The sequence below is a fragment of the Coprinopsis cinerea genome (genome assembly GCF_000182895.1).
Source record: "Coprinopsis cinerea okayama7#130 chromosome 5 map unlocalized cont3.5, whole genome shotgun sequence".
In the NCBI taxonomy this organism is placed as follows: Eukaryota; Fungi; Basidiomycota; class Agaricomycetes; order Agaricales; family Psathyrellaceae; genus Coprinopsis; species Coprinopsis cinerea.
This window is the reverse complement of record NW_003307540.1, coordinates 974497-989570: the sequence shown is the minus strand read 5'-3', so window position 1 is coordinate 989570 and position 15074 is coordinate 974497. Positions and strand designations below refer to the sequence as shown.

The 15074-nt window shown below is 51.2% G+C and overlaps 5 protein-coding genes across 5 annotated transcripts; 2 read left to right on the top strand and 3 right to left on the bottom strand.

Annotated features, from left to right (window-relative positions):
• Nucleotides 1-1505: 1505 nt before the first annotated feature.
• CC1G_00048 (hypothetical protein) lies at nt 1506-3735 on the top strand (the record flags this gene model as incomplete). The annotated part of the gene is made up of 3 exons (XM_001836860.1): nt 1506-2362; nt 2421-2738; nt 2790-3735. 3 exons carry the CDS (start codon nt 1506-1508, stop codon nt 3733-3735), a joined length of 2121 nt encoding a protein of 706 aa, XP_001836912.1.
• A 1262-nt stretch (nt 3736-4997) lies between these two features.
• CC1G_14580 (ubiquitin activating enzyme) lies at nt 4998-8902 on the bottom strand (the record flags this gene model as incomplete). The annotated part of the gene is made up of 17 exons (XM_002911102.1): nt 4998-5024; nt 5086-5214; nt 5272-5538; nt 5603-5868; nt 5925-6114; nt 6170-6502; nt 6556-6752; nt 6804-6872; nt 6928-7663; nt 7717-7947; nt 8002-8092; nt 8141-8247; nt 8298-8444; nt 8496-8578; nt 8633-8698; nt 8754-8773; nt 8823-8902. The coding sequence occupies 17 exons, from the start codon at nt 8900-8902 to the stop codon at nt 4998-5000; spliced, it is 3039 nt and encodes a 1012-aa protein (XP_002911148.1).
• Nucleotides 8903-9366: 464 nt separating this feature from the next.
• On the bottom strand, nt 9367-10671 carry CC1G_00045 (hypothetical protein; the record flags this gene model as incomplete). Its single annotated transcript, XM_001836857.2, has 5 exons — nt 9367-9416; nt 9475-9629; nt 9684-9932; nt 9996-10128; nt 10185-10671. The coding sequence occupies 5 exons, from the start codon at nt 10669-10671 to the stop codon at nt 9367-9369; spliced, it is 1074 nt and encodes a 357-aa protein (XP_001836909.2).
• Nucleotides 10672-11647: 976 nt separating this feature from the next.
• On the bottom strand, nt 11648-12248 carry CC1G_00044 (hypothetical protein; the record flags this gene model as incomplete). Its single annotated transcript, XM_001836856.1, has 3 exons — nt 11648-11759; nt 11816-12085; nt 12139-12248. 3 exons carry the CDS (start codon nt 12246-12248, stop codon nt 11648-11650), a joined length of 492 nt encoding a protein of 163 aa, XP_001836908.1.
• A 1551-nt stretch (nt 12249-13799) lies between these two features.
• Nucleotides 13800-14721, top strand: CC1G_00042 (hypothetical protein). The gene is made up of 4 exons (XM_001836854.2): nt 13800-14105; nt 14171-14293; nt 14361-14439; nt 14507-14721. The coding sequence occupies exons 1-4, from the start codon at nt 13879-13881 to the stop codon at nt 14678-14680; spliced, it is 603 nt and encodes a 200-aa protein (XP_001836906.1). The 5' UTR covers nt 13800-13878; the 3' UTR covers nt 14681-14721.
• The last annotated feature ends 353 nt before the right edge of the window (nt 14722-15074 follow it).

Below are 15074 nucleotides of genomic sequence, written 5' to 3'. Positions count from 1 at the left end.
TTCACAATCATGACAGTGCTGGTCCTCCCATCCTACATACTCGTGAAACTCGGGCGGATGCGGTCATCATGCACCCTTGATCCATGATGCACCCACGGCGGTTGACATGGACAAGCGACCCAAGGACCCCACCAAGACCTCGGCTGAACCAGGCAAAGACGGACAATACATATTACTTTCCACCACCAAATCGTCTTTTATTCCCAGGTCTGTAACGTTCGAGGCAGTCGGGACAGTTGCGTCGAATCAGTGCGGGCATCTACCCCGCACAGCCGGTAGCGTAAGTAGTTGGTGACTACAATGATAGACTGGGACTAGAATATCGATTGAAGCGGGCCTGTTTAGAGGGGCGCCCAGGAAAACCTTTAGTAGGTGACCTCGAGCTCCAAGCTCGACGCCCCTATAAGACGATTAGTGTGAAAATGGGACGACAACGTAGAGTCAACTCATATGGCTTGACTGCCAGTTGGAAGTGCAATTCCGCTAAATGACAGCCCTGTATAGACCGCTAGACATTAAGACCCTGAATGAATTCACTCAGATCTTAGGGTTATGAAAGCTCCCTCCCCATCGGCGGATAGCCGGGAATAGGCAGACGAAATGGAACGCATACTGTGCAGCCTCATTTTCTATCTGACTCGAGCGGCTGGAACAACGAGGTTGGTTAGTCAGTCAATTGGCGCCCCATCATTAGCCAGTGTATGGGTACGTTTGCCCAGCGGGTCTAGTGCCACCGTATATCCACGATGAATATATTAGCTGGGGAACCGCCTAATGGAAGAGCCTGGGTTTGGGAAGAGGGCTCGGAACCACAGAGATACGGATGCGTGAGATCAGAGGCAGATAAAGAGTGATTCAGTGGGAGGTCCCATGACGAGCTATATCGGGGAAAGAGGTACAGAAACAAAGAAAGAAGGTGTTATAGGGTAATGGGCGGCGCAGGCGGTATAGATCTGGAATAAAACTGCCAAGAGACGAGGCAGGGTTCAGTGGTTCTGTCAGCAGATAATCACGTGTAGCGTGAGAAAGGGGGGAGTATAATAGCGACTGTCGGTTGATGATGATTTCGCCCTCACACTTTTAGCAGGCGGATCGACAGTCTCTCGTCGATTCTCAGAGCCAGGTCTCCGTCGTCTGCGCCCAGCTTCGAAGACGGTTGTCGTAGTCTGTCGACGAGGAGCACAGGAAAAGCACCGGTCAAGCAGCTTTTTCATCGCTTGCCATCGTCTGGCCTAAACAACCCGTTTTTCTCTGCGACGACAACACTCAAAAGGGCACGCCTTCGCTGTGCGTCTGCCACATCCCCGCTTCTGTGTTATCGACGTCCCTGCTACCCCTTTTTTTCTCCTTTACGACTGCCCTTACGACCCCACCCAGTTCATTCTTTCGTTCGCCGGCCAACCGCTCCTTGACTACAGGGGCATCCACATAGACAAGAGTTTAACGGTCAATTCGGCGAACGCTCGCGGGATAGACCACAGACTCTCGTCTATCTTCTCGTGCACATGCCAGTCCCCGTCCCCCGTGTCGCAAAGTCGACAGCCAACCCCGTCATGAAGCGTACTCGTGACGTGGGCGCAACTCCATCGTGGAAAGTCTCGAAGCCACGTCGTATTTGGGAAGAGGATTCCTACCTTCCCGACCAACGTCGAGAGCAGGATTTTATTCATGGGTTGGCCTTTGCGGGCAACGCGATGGCCATTAAAGGAGCTCGCGCGCAAGCGTGTCTTCCGCCCTTGACTGCAGCAGCCGCACTCCGTGTCTACCCCCAGGCAGGAGTTCATTCGAGACAGGGTTATGCGAGGGATGTAGAGTGTTGGGAAGGTGAGGAGGAGTATCCGGCACCATGTGACGGCTGTGATGCGATGGAGATTGAAGAGGATGTCGAGACCGACGATGTTTCTCCCGACTTGGTTTTCAGCAACCTCGCCACATACGAAGACCAACCACATCGCCATTCATCTTACAAGCCCATCTATCACGATCACTCGCCCGGTACGGATAGTGGACACGAATCCGGCTCAAGTCCGTTGGAACCTATTACCCCCTTTGCGGATTTCGTCGACGGAGTTGTCGCTGCAGAGCAGCCCTCCCTCACTGGAGAAGATTGTATAACTGCGCCCGTCAACGCCAACTATGGTGTCCTCAAGCAAGACAGTTCTGCGGAATCACGGCTTGCTCCGGTTTTCCCCACCTTGGCGGAGCCTGTCAAGGAACCAGCGCCTGCCCCAGAGGTCATCACGCCTAGCCCCACTAGTGGCTACAGACAACTGTCTCAACCGTTGTCGGAGTGGCTGGCCAGTTACGTCTGGAAGGTGTGTACGACAGGACTCAGCCTGTCGCCGGCATTCACGTACCCGTCGTAAGTTTTTTTTTTCTACCGGCCGATGCAACGCATCATACTGATCTCGTGATGGCAGCACCCGCGCTGTACAGTACCCGCTCGCCCCGCCCAGATACCTGGCACCGGCGATCCATTCGTTGCTCCTTTCCACCTTGTTGCAACCATCTGCCGTTTTCTTGGGCCTGTGGTACATCATTCGCTTGCCAGTGTTCTTTAACGCCGAACTCGGCCCCGAGTATCCCAAGGAGGCTCGTTTCCGCCATGCGTTACTCGGGGATGCATACAGCTACGAGCGGGAAGGCCTGGAGGTCAATGCACCCTTTCGCCTAGTCGTGCTCGGCTGCATGCTGGCGAATAAGTGGTTGGATGATCATACTTTCACCAACAAGACTTGGTAGGTCCCATCTTCATTTCTCCATACGTGCATTGTTGACTGTCTCCGTAGGCACACAATCTCCAACGTCCCCATCCAAGAGCTCAATCGACTTGAGGCTATGGCTTTGGATGTCTTCTCCTATGATCTCTCCATTTCTAACAAGGAGTGGGCTCATTGGATGACCCACCTTCAGTCATACCATATGTCTCTGGCTCCGTCTCACCTTCAGCCGATTGGGAGACCATCATCGAACCCACATTCCACTATCCGTAAGACGATTGATGAGATCGTCCAAGCGCCATCTCCTTCCAGCTTCTCTCCCCTTCCCCAACCCGTCTTCCTCGGCCTCGAGGAGCGCAAGGAGAAGCTGGACAAGCAGTACGCTTCTTCTGCTAGCATCATGGAGATCAACCTTGACGAGGATGGCCCTCTCAGGGAAGAGTATTTGCCTCGACGTCGGGTCATCGATCCCGCAGCTCTGCGCGACACACAGCTTCAACTTTCCGGTCAGGAAAACCTTCACGCTGTCAACGCTGCTGCGACTAAAACGCTCCCTCCTCCGGCGAAATGGAGCCCGTCAGGCGATGAACCCATCCTTCGGGACCGCAACCGCAGCAGCGGACACTACGTCGCCGTTCAACCGTCGCAACCCCATCTTTATTCGATGGGCTACCGTCCCCATGGATTGCCGTCCTGCGATGCATCCTTTGGCATTGCCTACAAGGCCTATCCGACCTACGCATACGCACCTGCCGTCTTCGTCAGCCATCCGTACACCATATACCCTCATGCAACCACAACCGCGATGACGCATTCCCGTTCGCAGTCCTTGTTCTATGACTCTGACAACCTTTTATCTCGCCACCACTTGCGGTCCTATTCCCAATCTGGATACGACTACAAGTGCAGTGATGTTCGCATGACCTCCCAGGAACACTTGGCGACATTCAAAACCGAACCCCGCTGGATCGAAGCCAACCCATATATGTATCCCGCTGCGGGTTACGCTGCATAGGGACTCCCAGGCTGTGAACCCGATAACCTCATCTCGCGTCACGATTCAACGCCCTTCAGCATAGAAGTCTTTGTCTATTATTCTCGTTGGCATCATCAATCACCACTACACTACAATCAGCAACCAGCATTAGTTTGTTCCCCATCCAGTTGACTGCCACCTGTACTATTTCTTCAAGCTGCGCTCCGCGATTTCGAACTTTCGCTGTCTATTTTTATCGTCATTCTGCACGACATTCGGCCTTCCCAACATGAGGCGCTCCTGTGTAAACCGGAGTGTTTCGGGACAACGGGGCCACACCGAATTCCATCCAAACCTGGAGGACATCGATCGTCATCGTGCCGATGAAACCAAACACCTTTTCGGATTCGCCAGTCTTCTTGTTCACCTTTTGATCTGGACTATTATCTCATTGGAGTTTGCTGTTTCTCGTCGCATATTCTTGTTTCGCTGTTGACGCTCTTGTCCTTCGCTTTGCGTATCACGTCTTCCTGCCATGGTTATTTATCCAGCCGTTACAACCACTAATGATCGTGTTCATCATTTCCACCACTTCGATGTTTGATCTTTCCCGTTCGCATCCGGTCTTTTTGTTGTAGCATGTATTTTCTCCTTCGTGATCCTCATTTGATTTTTTCTTCACGGCCGCTTTGTTTCCGCTTTTTTTTTTCCAGTTTCCTCTCTGTGTCTTCTGTGACCCTGCGGTTTCATCTCCCATGAACCCTCTACAAAAATATTTACAAAAGTAGTCACGCTTTTCCTCTGTCCCCACCCCTTCTCGCTTCATCTCGTTTCGTATTCCGATATACCTCCTTCGCCTACCTACCCGTTCGCGCTCTTCCCTTAATTCGCCCGTTCCGCGTTCCCCCCTTCCTCCCTCCTCTTTGCCCTATTTTTCCGCAGACCTCTCCCCTGTTCCCCTTTCACCCGATCCCGCTTTTATCACCATACTTACTTTGTAAGTAGGTATCGAGACCAGTACATATGCATGCCGTTCTTCTTATGTACTTGACCCCATGGTACAAAATCAAATACACACATGGCTTTTGTTCCTCGGTCGAATTCTAGAAGTGTGTGGTGTGCTCCAGACTTTCAATTGGGCCTCGTAAAACTTTGATCCTGTAAAAAAATTGATTTCGTTTGATTCGTCGGCGAGTGTAATGCACGAGGGAAAAAAGCCATTATTTCGGTACAAAGTGCTATTGGTTCTACATGATTACATGGTAACTCCGTTGACCCGCTCGATGGTGTTCTTCCGGTATTTAAATGCGTACGACGATGAAGGGGACCTAGCGGATGGATTAGCTCATTCAATGTGATATGTTGAATGTGAAATGAGATGCCAAGTACCTCGACATCTTCGCCCTCTTCGTCCGAAACCATGACTTCCACAATGAGATGCTTCGTGTGTGGCGGAATCGGCTTCCTGCTGACATGTTCCACCAGCTGCGAGAATGGCATGGGAAGGCGTTCCTCGCTCTAGAGAATTAAACATGGGTCAGAAGATGAAAGCGCACGTTTGAAAAACGGACAAACCTTCTTCTTTCCGACAAACGAACTCCAGAGCATGCTCACGCCCTGGCTGACCATGGTCACCTCTAGCTTGTGCTTCTCCTGGAAGAAGTCGATGATTTCCTTCAAGGAAGGGTTGTTCTTGAACTCGAAACGATCCCAGAGCGTCCACTCCGTCTCGCCGTACTTCTGCTTCTGCGCAGCGATCGGCTCTGAGAAACCGAAGAATGGCAGTGCGAGGTTAACGAATCCATTCTTGTACGACTCGATGTTCTTCTTGCCGTCGATGATCTAATGAGTTGCAGTCGCGTCGTCAGCATGAACCACTTGTTTTCGAACATTCCATAATTCATACCTTGTACAATTCGAGGCAGACCAGACCTGTCACCAGCGAGGTAGTGGTGGCGATTGCAGGGATGATCTTTCCGGCAATCTGCTTCGTGGTATGTTTGTCTGCGGGGTTGATGCCATAGTTCATGGCTCGCAGATTAGAAGCGGCAGTAATGAAGTCGATGTGATGGTTCGTATCGTCATCCTTCTCGAACTCGACAGGAGTGAGACGATAGCCGGCCAAAGATGATGGAGCGGGTAACTTGGCTGCGAGCTCGTCGAGATCCACATCTGCTCATGGGTCAGTAACGCGAAGCTATCTATCCCAAGATCGGATTACTCGCCACCTCCGCCTGACTGCTCAGGAGCTGGATCGTTATCGTTGATCTGGACCTTGACTCCGCTCTTGGGCGTGAACTCCGGGACAATGACCGTGTCAACCACCTTGCGGAAGAATGCAGGATCAGTCTCGCCACGGAGACCATAGTTGAAAGCATGGAGGTTGGCAGCGGCGATGATGTATGCAAGATGGGTGGGCTATACCAGGACAATTAAGCCCGAAGGAACGTTTTCAATTGAATAAAGAACTCACATCGTTAGAGTTGAAGGTGAGTGGGTCAGGTGCCCGCTTGGGTCCGCTCCAGAAGGGCTGTCCAGTGCTCGTCACGGCGTCTTTGGGAAGACTGAACAGGAGCTGTCGAATCTCATTGTTGTAGTCCTTCTCGAATTGGAGACGAGCCCAGATGATGCACTCTTCGAAGGTGAGTGGCTTGTTGGTCACCAAATAGGAGACTATTTGCTCGATCTGGTCCTTCTGCTGTCCAGAGTACTTCAAGGTAGTCTCAAGGTAGTTGGGCTCGGAGAGATAGGCATTAACAGATTGGGCAGGTTTGACAAAGAGGTTGTCGAATTGCGTGCGAGACCACTGATAGTTTGATGTTAAGATTGAAATAGGAACGCTCGTATGAAGCAACCTACCTCGATGGTGTGGTTAATGGCGTTCGGGAAGTTCTTGATTGTGCAGGATGGGGTTTCCTTCTCAGGAGGATCCTGAGACGAGCCATACGACTCAGTGAGGTGTGGAATGATGACTTGAGTGTTTCCCTTGGTTCCAAGGGTGCCCGACTCTAGCAGGGGCTTCTGATAGAACACACAACGCTGATCCATGTACAGGCCTGGGATTGTGTTAGACAAGTTGTCAGGGGTGAAGTCGCCGCGGGACTCACGAGCTTTGATGTTATCCAGGGCATTGGTCACACCGTCGATACTGTCGAAGAATGCCTCGTCGTAGATGTCTATTATGAGGGGTGAGATGATCAAGACACAGGTGGAGGACATCTGATGACTTACTCTCAGTGGCAGGACCCACCGGTTCCTGCTTGGCCAAGATCTTGTCCTTGAGATCAGGGTTCATATCGGCCACTGCAGTCGCAGCGACCTCAGCCTTGAATTTGCCCAAATCTTTGGGACGGAACAAGAATTGCCTGTTGAGGTTACTCTTTTCGATGGTGTCCAAGTCAGTAACATGGATGACGCCCTTCGGTCCAGTCGCCAAACCAATCATACTCCAATTCTTGAGCATCTCGCAGCCGATAGCACCAGATCCAACAAGGAATTGGCGATGGTTGGCGATCTTCTCCTGGAAGGCTTTACCGAACACGGCAATCTGACCATCGTAACGAGACCCTGTTGGTTGGCAATCTGCTTCGGAAGGGAGGGTGTCTGGAAGAGACTCGAGGGAATCAAAGTAAAAGTGTTGAACCATAGGATGGAACTTGGCCGAACAGGCCTTCAAAACCTCCTGAGCAACGAAACCACCCACAACGGCGTTGATGGGCGAAAGGTCTCCAGATGCCTGGTAGGCGAGCTCCTTGACGATCTTCTCCTCGGCGTCCGCATTAATCTTCTTGGCCAGCTCAAAAAGAGTCGCTGCGTCTTCCTCGTTTCGAGGTCGCGGCAAGCGACCTTTTTCAGAACGGAATTCTGACAAGGCCTGGAAAGCTGCGTGTGCGGTGGCGGGTCGGTCAAATTTGGCAAAATCGGTAATGAAGAATTCGGGATCTTGCAATGAAGCTCGGAGGGATTTCTGATGCCACTATCAGTGAGAAGAGCACGATTATACTTTGCATTCAGACGTACGAATTCAATAATCTTGGGCATTTTGACCTGGGTGAATATGCCTCCGGTCTTGTAATCGCCGAAGTTGGAGACGTCGCCGATGGTGAAGGTATAAGGCCCCTTGACGGTAACCTTGCGTGGCTCGCAACCGTTCAGCTCGGTCATACCCTGGACTTCCGTGAAAGTAACGAAGTCGCCATCTTCCAATCCATGTCTGGTCTCATCCAAGCAGGTAACAAGTCCATCTTGCTCCTGAGTTTTGAATGAGAACCTCGAAAGGTGGTGCCTGAAGCAGGGAGGACTTACTTTGTCGATGGAGACAATCATACCGGACAACGGCTGTTCGCCAGTAGGGTCAACGCAGGTGAACTTGGAACCAAAGTCGTTGAATGCAGATCTATCCAGCAGGTTAGCTTAAGCGCGAGTTAAGCGCGAGGAAACGCACCCAAAAAGGCCTCGGGTCTCTGCAGCGATGAAGGGAATCCCGTTCGCGTGGGTCCAATCGTTGATCTCGAGTTGCTTCTTGAGTGGGACTCCACAGAGGACGACAACCTAATTTCCTGGTCAAACACGCACTTCGGACTTGGTCGGAGGGAGGTTACCTGGAATCCTTTCACGAGGTCGACGGTAATCTCTTGACCGGGTTGGCCGCCTAGGTCACGAACAGGGACATAGGCATTCAGCTCAGCCAATCGGGGCAGAGTGGCTGCAGCTCTTGATTTTCCAACATCCTCTTCACGGAGGAAGAACTGAAGATTATCTTCAGCATGAGTCAATGAAGAAAGCACGGAACCGCGTACTTGGGAGCTGAGATCGGAGATGGTAACGGGCTCAGGATCGTAGAGGGTCACGGACTTGACACCGGCGAGAACGATGTTCTTTGCTGTGGAGATGCTGAGTCGTGAAAATACACAACACGGGTTTGTTTAAGACTCACCGATCTCGACGCCCAATCCTTGCAGGCCGACGATCAGAACATTGGAGGCCGCCATTCGCTTCATGGCTGTTACACAGGTGTGAGTCCAGCGTTGTCGCAAAGTTGCGCGCAAAGTTCTTACCTTCATGTCCCAAGACATACCTAGTAGGAATTAGCATAGACTACAGAAATGAATGAGGACGGTTCTCACAATTGACGCGAATAGAGGCCCTCATCGATAGCGGCCTCGTCGATGTCCATACGGGCGGCAATGTTCGAGTTTTCCGACATCTTGAACAGTGACTGAGTCAGACTAGTTGTATATTGTCTTCAATGGGAGTCGTGGATAGGAACTAGTTGGTGAGAACGCGCGGTATAGGTGGTGGAAGAGGAAAAGATGGAATTGCTGTATAAGCCAAGGCCCGAGATTGCAGTTGCGCTGATGACATAGATTGATTGCCCTTCTTCACACGCCCCTGTCTCCAATTCACGCTCATAAAGAATAATGCAAATATTCTCTGACATTCTTTCGCTTTTTACGCGTTTTCGCCATGGCACAGAGAAATACAAAGGAGAAGCTTTGCGAAAGGACAATGCCACGAGAAAGAAAGTAACACTATCGACGGATCGACTTTTTGTGGGAAGACAAAGAAGATTGGATGCTCATTCCCTTTCACAGCTGGCACCAGGGCTCAGCAACCCATCTGAAAGTATACTTGAGAGTTCACCAGCTTTCTCAAGGTTTGCGCTTGCTTCTATGTGTCTGTTTTGATTGAAGCGTTGGGTAAGAGGGACGCCTGTACCTCTGAAGAGCTCATTAATTAGAGTAGAGACATCTTCGTTTATGTACCCCACCCCGCTACCGACGCTGAGCTCGTAGATGATGCATTTTAGCTGTAAGCGAGACAGCCAAGTTTTCCAGATAAGTCCATTGACTGTCAGGTTGTATCCTAGGGCCACTAGAGCTTTCCGCTGGATCTGGGCCGCAGTCTTGGTGGGTGAGAGGCACAAACGAGCGCTAGAAGGGTTCGTGAGTCTCTGTGTACACATAAGTAACCCGGAAGTGACTTACAAAACACTAATGTGGTGCGGGTTATCGTCAATCCACAACTCAGCCAGCATCACACCGACCAAAAAGGCTCTTGCGATGACGAAGGCCCATGAAACAGCTTCGGAAGCATGAATTCCAAGCAGGAATGCTCCATCGGGGTATAATCGATCGAGGTAGTATAATGCAAGGAGCATAATCCTTTCATCAAGGTGAAGGTCGTGAATGATCGTGTTCAGGCGCACTTGTGTGACCTGAGAGTATTTGAGAATACTGCCAGCCACGCGAGTTCAAGGTTAGGAGGGTCGCTACACAAAGGAAGGCGAGATGACTTACGATGAAAGGTCGAGTAAGCTTCCCTCAACGTCCTTTCTCAAAAGCGTAGTGACGAGGTAGAGGGCAAGCCAGCTAGAAGGGACTGTCCTGGAACACTGTCCTACATCGGGGCGACTGCATTGTTCGTCCAACTCTACAAAAGGGTGAAGTCAGATAACGGTTTCGGGGATACAACTCAATCACAAGCACCTTGGTCCCTTCTTGCGGAGTGGGGAGTCAAACGATAGTCACTTGGTGTCGCTAGGTACGATCCACTACTGCTCGAGGCCGCATCGTCCTCGACAGGGGACAGTGGCCCCAAACAGGGTATGCAGTTGACTCGATAAGATGTTTCTGACGGTGAGGTCTGCCCTGAAAGCGTTTGGATATGGGATTCTACGCCAGTCGTGTCGAAGTGGAGGTCGGACAGCGATGATGAATTGGATATGCATGGTGCGGTGAGATCGTCCGGCGGCGAGCCATTGATTTGCAATATTCTTGGCTTCTTGGCCGGGTAAAAGGTGGGGTAGACGGGTCTTGGGCACTCCAGTTGTTTTTGGTCGGAAATGGTATGCGTCATTACTTGAATGGTATGGGATGAGTCAGAGCTAGAACTAGTCCTGAAAGTTTTCGAAAGAGGGTTCGGGACACGCATTTCCAATCGTTCCGTGGGGCGCGAAGGGGAGTTGGAGGGCATCGTCAATGTAAACGCGGCTCTTATATATAGAGTGGACTTCATCTTCCTTTCCATGTCCAGTCCTCTGCTTTTATTAGTCACACAAAGATAACCACTTGGCATTGCAGATACATATCGGATCAAGCTACCCATTGTTATCTCCCCCTTCATTCATTGCAATGTGTCACAAAGGAAACCAGAGAGCGTCCCAAAGCCTTTCATGAATAATGCATTTCCCTGGGACAAAAGCTGCAGATTCCTGCGCTGGTCCGCTCCGAGTCATTGGCGGCTCTGGTGACTTCGACGACCAAGGTCCACCTTTACTACGGTCGAGGTGGTGGAAAAGCTGCCTCGTAGTAAGCGCATATAGGGGGTGGTGATGGCATTACGTCAAACAGGCTCTCTCCTCCTTCCAGGAGGCCAACTGAGGGGCAAGATCATCGATCATCCCCAATTCGAATGTGCGAAGCTCCGACTGAGCCGGTTTCGTGACGTCATTGGCCCTCTGTTATGGCAATCGCTTTTCTTCTTTGGTCGTCGTACAGACTGGAGGATAGCTTGCTCGAAGAGCGGAGAAATTCAGGACTAAGGGAGAATTATATATTACTAGGGTATAATAGATGATACCGATAGGATGTAGGTGACGATGCCAGTTTAGTAAATCTTTTAGTATGATTGGGAATAGTGTGGTGGCGAGTGTTCATCTCATACAGCAGTGGCATTCGAAAGCCCAAACTTCCTCTGTCCTCGAGGACTGCGTAGCGAGTCCAGTGGCTTATAGCATACCCTCGAGGACACTGGCGACGAAGGCATCCACAACCGCGCCACCCACTGTGGCGAGAGGTGCGTCGGACTGAGGTTGGTCCCTGAGCTTAATTCTAGGGTCCCTGAGGAGGACAGCGATGGAGAGCAGGGCAGCGTCAACATGTTTCTCTGGCATTCCTTTATCCTTTTTTCTTTGCTCGCAGATGCTGTTGACGTGCTTCAACCATGCAATCTACTTCTCGACGGAAACGGAGATGTTCCAGTTGAAGATATCAAGGGCCTTTTTCTCCAGGTTGGCCGCGTCTTCTGCGTCATAAGCGTAGCCACCATCGGCCGGCGTCATTCTAAAAGCCACTGCACATTGGCTATGATACAAACTCGCAGGGGCTTGGCCACGTACCTTACAATTCTTCGGGTATGTATCGCTGCATCATCGTCCTGGGACTTTGAGGCAAGAACATAGAATACAGAAAAGATCCTGAACACGGCCAGAGCGGCATGACTTGTAGACTTGAAGCCACTGGAAGACACAAAGACACGTTTAAACGCATCTCCTACGGCAGCGCATTTGAAGAAATAGACGGCAAGGAATATGTTTGCAATACGAAGCGGGGCGACGTGATTCTGGTGAGATAGGTATCCGTAGAGTTTGTCTTGAATTTCTTGACGCCTGTATAGTTTCATCAATTGACATGGAGCTCGCCACGGGAAGCGCCAGCTTACATTTCTGGAGGGATGTCGGAAGGATAGAGCGCTCGAACCAGCGAGAGCACAAGCCAGCCAAGTGGTGGATCCAGCTTCGCGTAGGAGATCTCTTGAGAAGTCATGGGCATGATTATGGATTGTTGCGTAGAGTATTCTGTTCAAGTTGTCCGGGGTGAACGAATGGAAGGGACTGGCGAGACCATTCACCATTCCCGCTGCGTCTTATACCCCTCCGGGAGTAAAGAACCACCCTACACAATCAGACACAATGGGGATGGGAGGACGAAGGCGAATGTTCAAGTTCGACGAGCCAAAATTAATCAACAAACGTCAAGGAGTCAAAAGAGGTCGCTGTAATCAACAAACGTTTATAGACACCGCGCCTCGTGGAACAGGCCCGCACTGTCCCCAATAGGAGGATCATCCAGAGCAGCAAGTTCCTTCGCCAGTGAGGGGTCGAAGGTCGGTTGTGTACGCTTCGACATGTAGTTGTTGTGCAAAATTGTCACGGGCTCTGCCATGTGCTCGAGGGGAAGAAGCCATGACCTGTGCTGTATGGTGCGACCATCTAGCGAATACCGACCTTGCTTCCGGCGAGGAAGTGTAGGACGGCGAGTCAGACGACGTGTTTGTCATCAGACTCTACCTGTTCGAGTATAAGCGAAGGTAGAAATATTTCAGAGAGATCGCAAGTGCGCCATGAAGGACGAACGAGCTCGAGGAAAAGGATCGATTGTATATGGGCACAGCTGCGTCACACAGAGAGATATCCGCTGCGTGTGGCAGAACTTGCATTGACTGAGGATTCATCCTGGTACTGGTGGCCGGCTAGACGGGGAGGTATAGACCTGTGACAGGTCTGTCACGTTATGAAATCCTACGGATTGTCGATAGACAGACCTGTACAACTCGGAGCGTTTTGGCGGGGAGCCACACGTCACGTGCAGACTTTCTTCATAAGGAAGGATAAAACCCACACGTGCGGGCGCATCACACGTGCAGGCGCGTTTGCGCGTCGAGCACCTCGATCCTGTGTCTATGTAACGCCCCATTGGCTGTAAATGATCTATCTTTATAGCTCATGAATATTGACGAAGGACCTCCAATGCTACCATTCCAATGAAATTGAGTTCCGTGGCTACCATACAAGTCCACCCCGCTGAGAATTCGCTGAGCCCGACAGAAACCTGGAAAAATGGCTTAGGCGCTGCGTTGGCGTTGGTGGCTAGATGAAGTGCAAGGGTGGCGCGTCGAATTCGGGTATCTGTTGCTGCACAAAGATGAACAGGTCGCGTTTTTTTCGAGGAGGCGCCATCGTCGACGATGAAAGACGACGACAAAGGAGCCTCCCGGCGCTGGCTCTCACTGCTCTGGCAGCACTCTCGGATATTTCCGATCCACGTGCACCTCTTATCCTTCCTTATGGAGAAGGTCTGCACGTGACGTGTAGCTCCCTGCCAAAACGCTCCGAGCTGTACCGGTCTGTCTATCGACAATCCGTAGGATTTCATAACGTGACAGATCGGTTACCGGTCTAGGGGAGGTACGCAACACCATGCGAGACCGTTCATCGTCAACGAGCGCTTCCGTCGCCGAGTGACGTCTATCGTTGTTTGCTCGCGCTTTGGTCTCGGTATCAGTCGCGTCCAGTGATGGCCGACTGGTCTTTCGCCTGCTCCCAACTTCAAGTTGCGCTGGTCGACAACGGTCCCAAACGCGTTATCCAAATTTACCAAGGGGGGCGGTCGCAAAGGACAAATGGCGTCCCAAGGACACTCCTACGAAGTCTCTCTGACTGGCGAATTCTTCGCAAAAGACCTCCGTCCAATCCTCAACCGCATAACCCTCAACAGCGAGTCTGCCCAACCGATACATATTCGTGAGGTCGTCTTTGAGCCTCTAGATGCTCAGTACCACCGTGACAGAGGGGTCGAACCTGTCATGCTGAGAGCTAAGAAGGAGACAAGTACAAAGGACTCACCCTGGTGCGTATCGTTTTCCGCGCAAGTGGTCCTTGGCCCTGACACAGCGCCTGCATGGTGGATAACAGGGAAATGTATTCATATCTCAAACCCGAATCGACAAGAACTTATCCAGACGCGACTGTCCGACCGTGGGCCACTATCCATGTAACAGGGGACGCTCTACAATTCGCAGCCGCCCTCGGATACATGTCAGTCCCTGCTTACTCTTCGTTCCAATGCCATCTAAACATCATGTACCCGATTTCATTTGTATAGCCGGAAAACCCAGCTTTACAAGCGTGGATACTCGTTCAGACGAGGTCCTCTCATAATCACCATGTTCCAGCAAGAACAGGTGCGCCTCCCAAGCGCAGTCCTTCCAACGCTGAATCTAACACCCGGACTCTGCATTCTGCGTATAGGCTGACCCCAAAACAGAGAAGCCAATCCCAGCGCACGCGGATACACTCTGGCAAGTCGAAGTCAAGACTGCCGCCCCCATTCGTGATACTCCAGTCCAACTTGCCATCGACCAGCTGCTCGAGTTCCAGACGTTGATGAAGGGGTTGTTGGACCTTCGGAGACAGGACATCTAAAGACAAGGTATTCATGTCGCTACATGATGAATGGGATAGCGATACGATCCAAGGGAAGGATAGGAGAATCGGCAGACTCAAATATGCTGCCCTTTGAAGACGGAAACGTCGACAGTAGCACCTTGGTTTCAGCACCTCTGGACATGATGACTGCAAGTCTTGCTACTTCCATCTGGTCAACCTCGCAGGCAATATCTCGCCGGATGTACCTGTCTATCCTCAGGTGCTCAAGGCAAGATGAATCTCAATGTGATCGGCTATAAGAGCTTCACTCCTAGCATAGCCTACAAGTGAAAGGATTTAAGATGTCCTTTAAGCGGGATCATCGGAGAGCTGATATACCGTGTATGAATGAGGATTTACCTTGGATTTACGTTTGAAGAACTCAATAAAT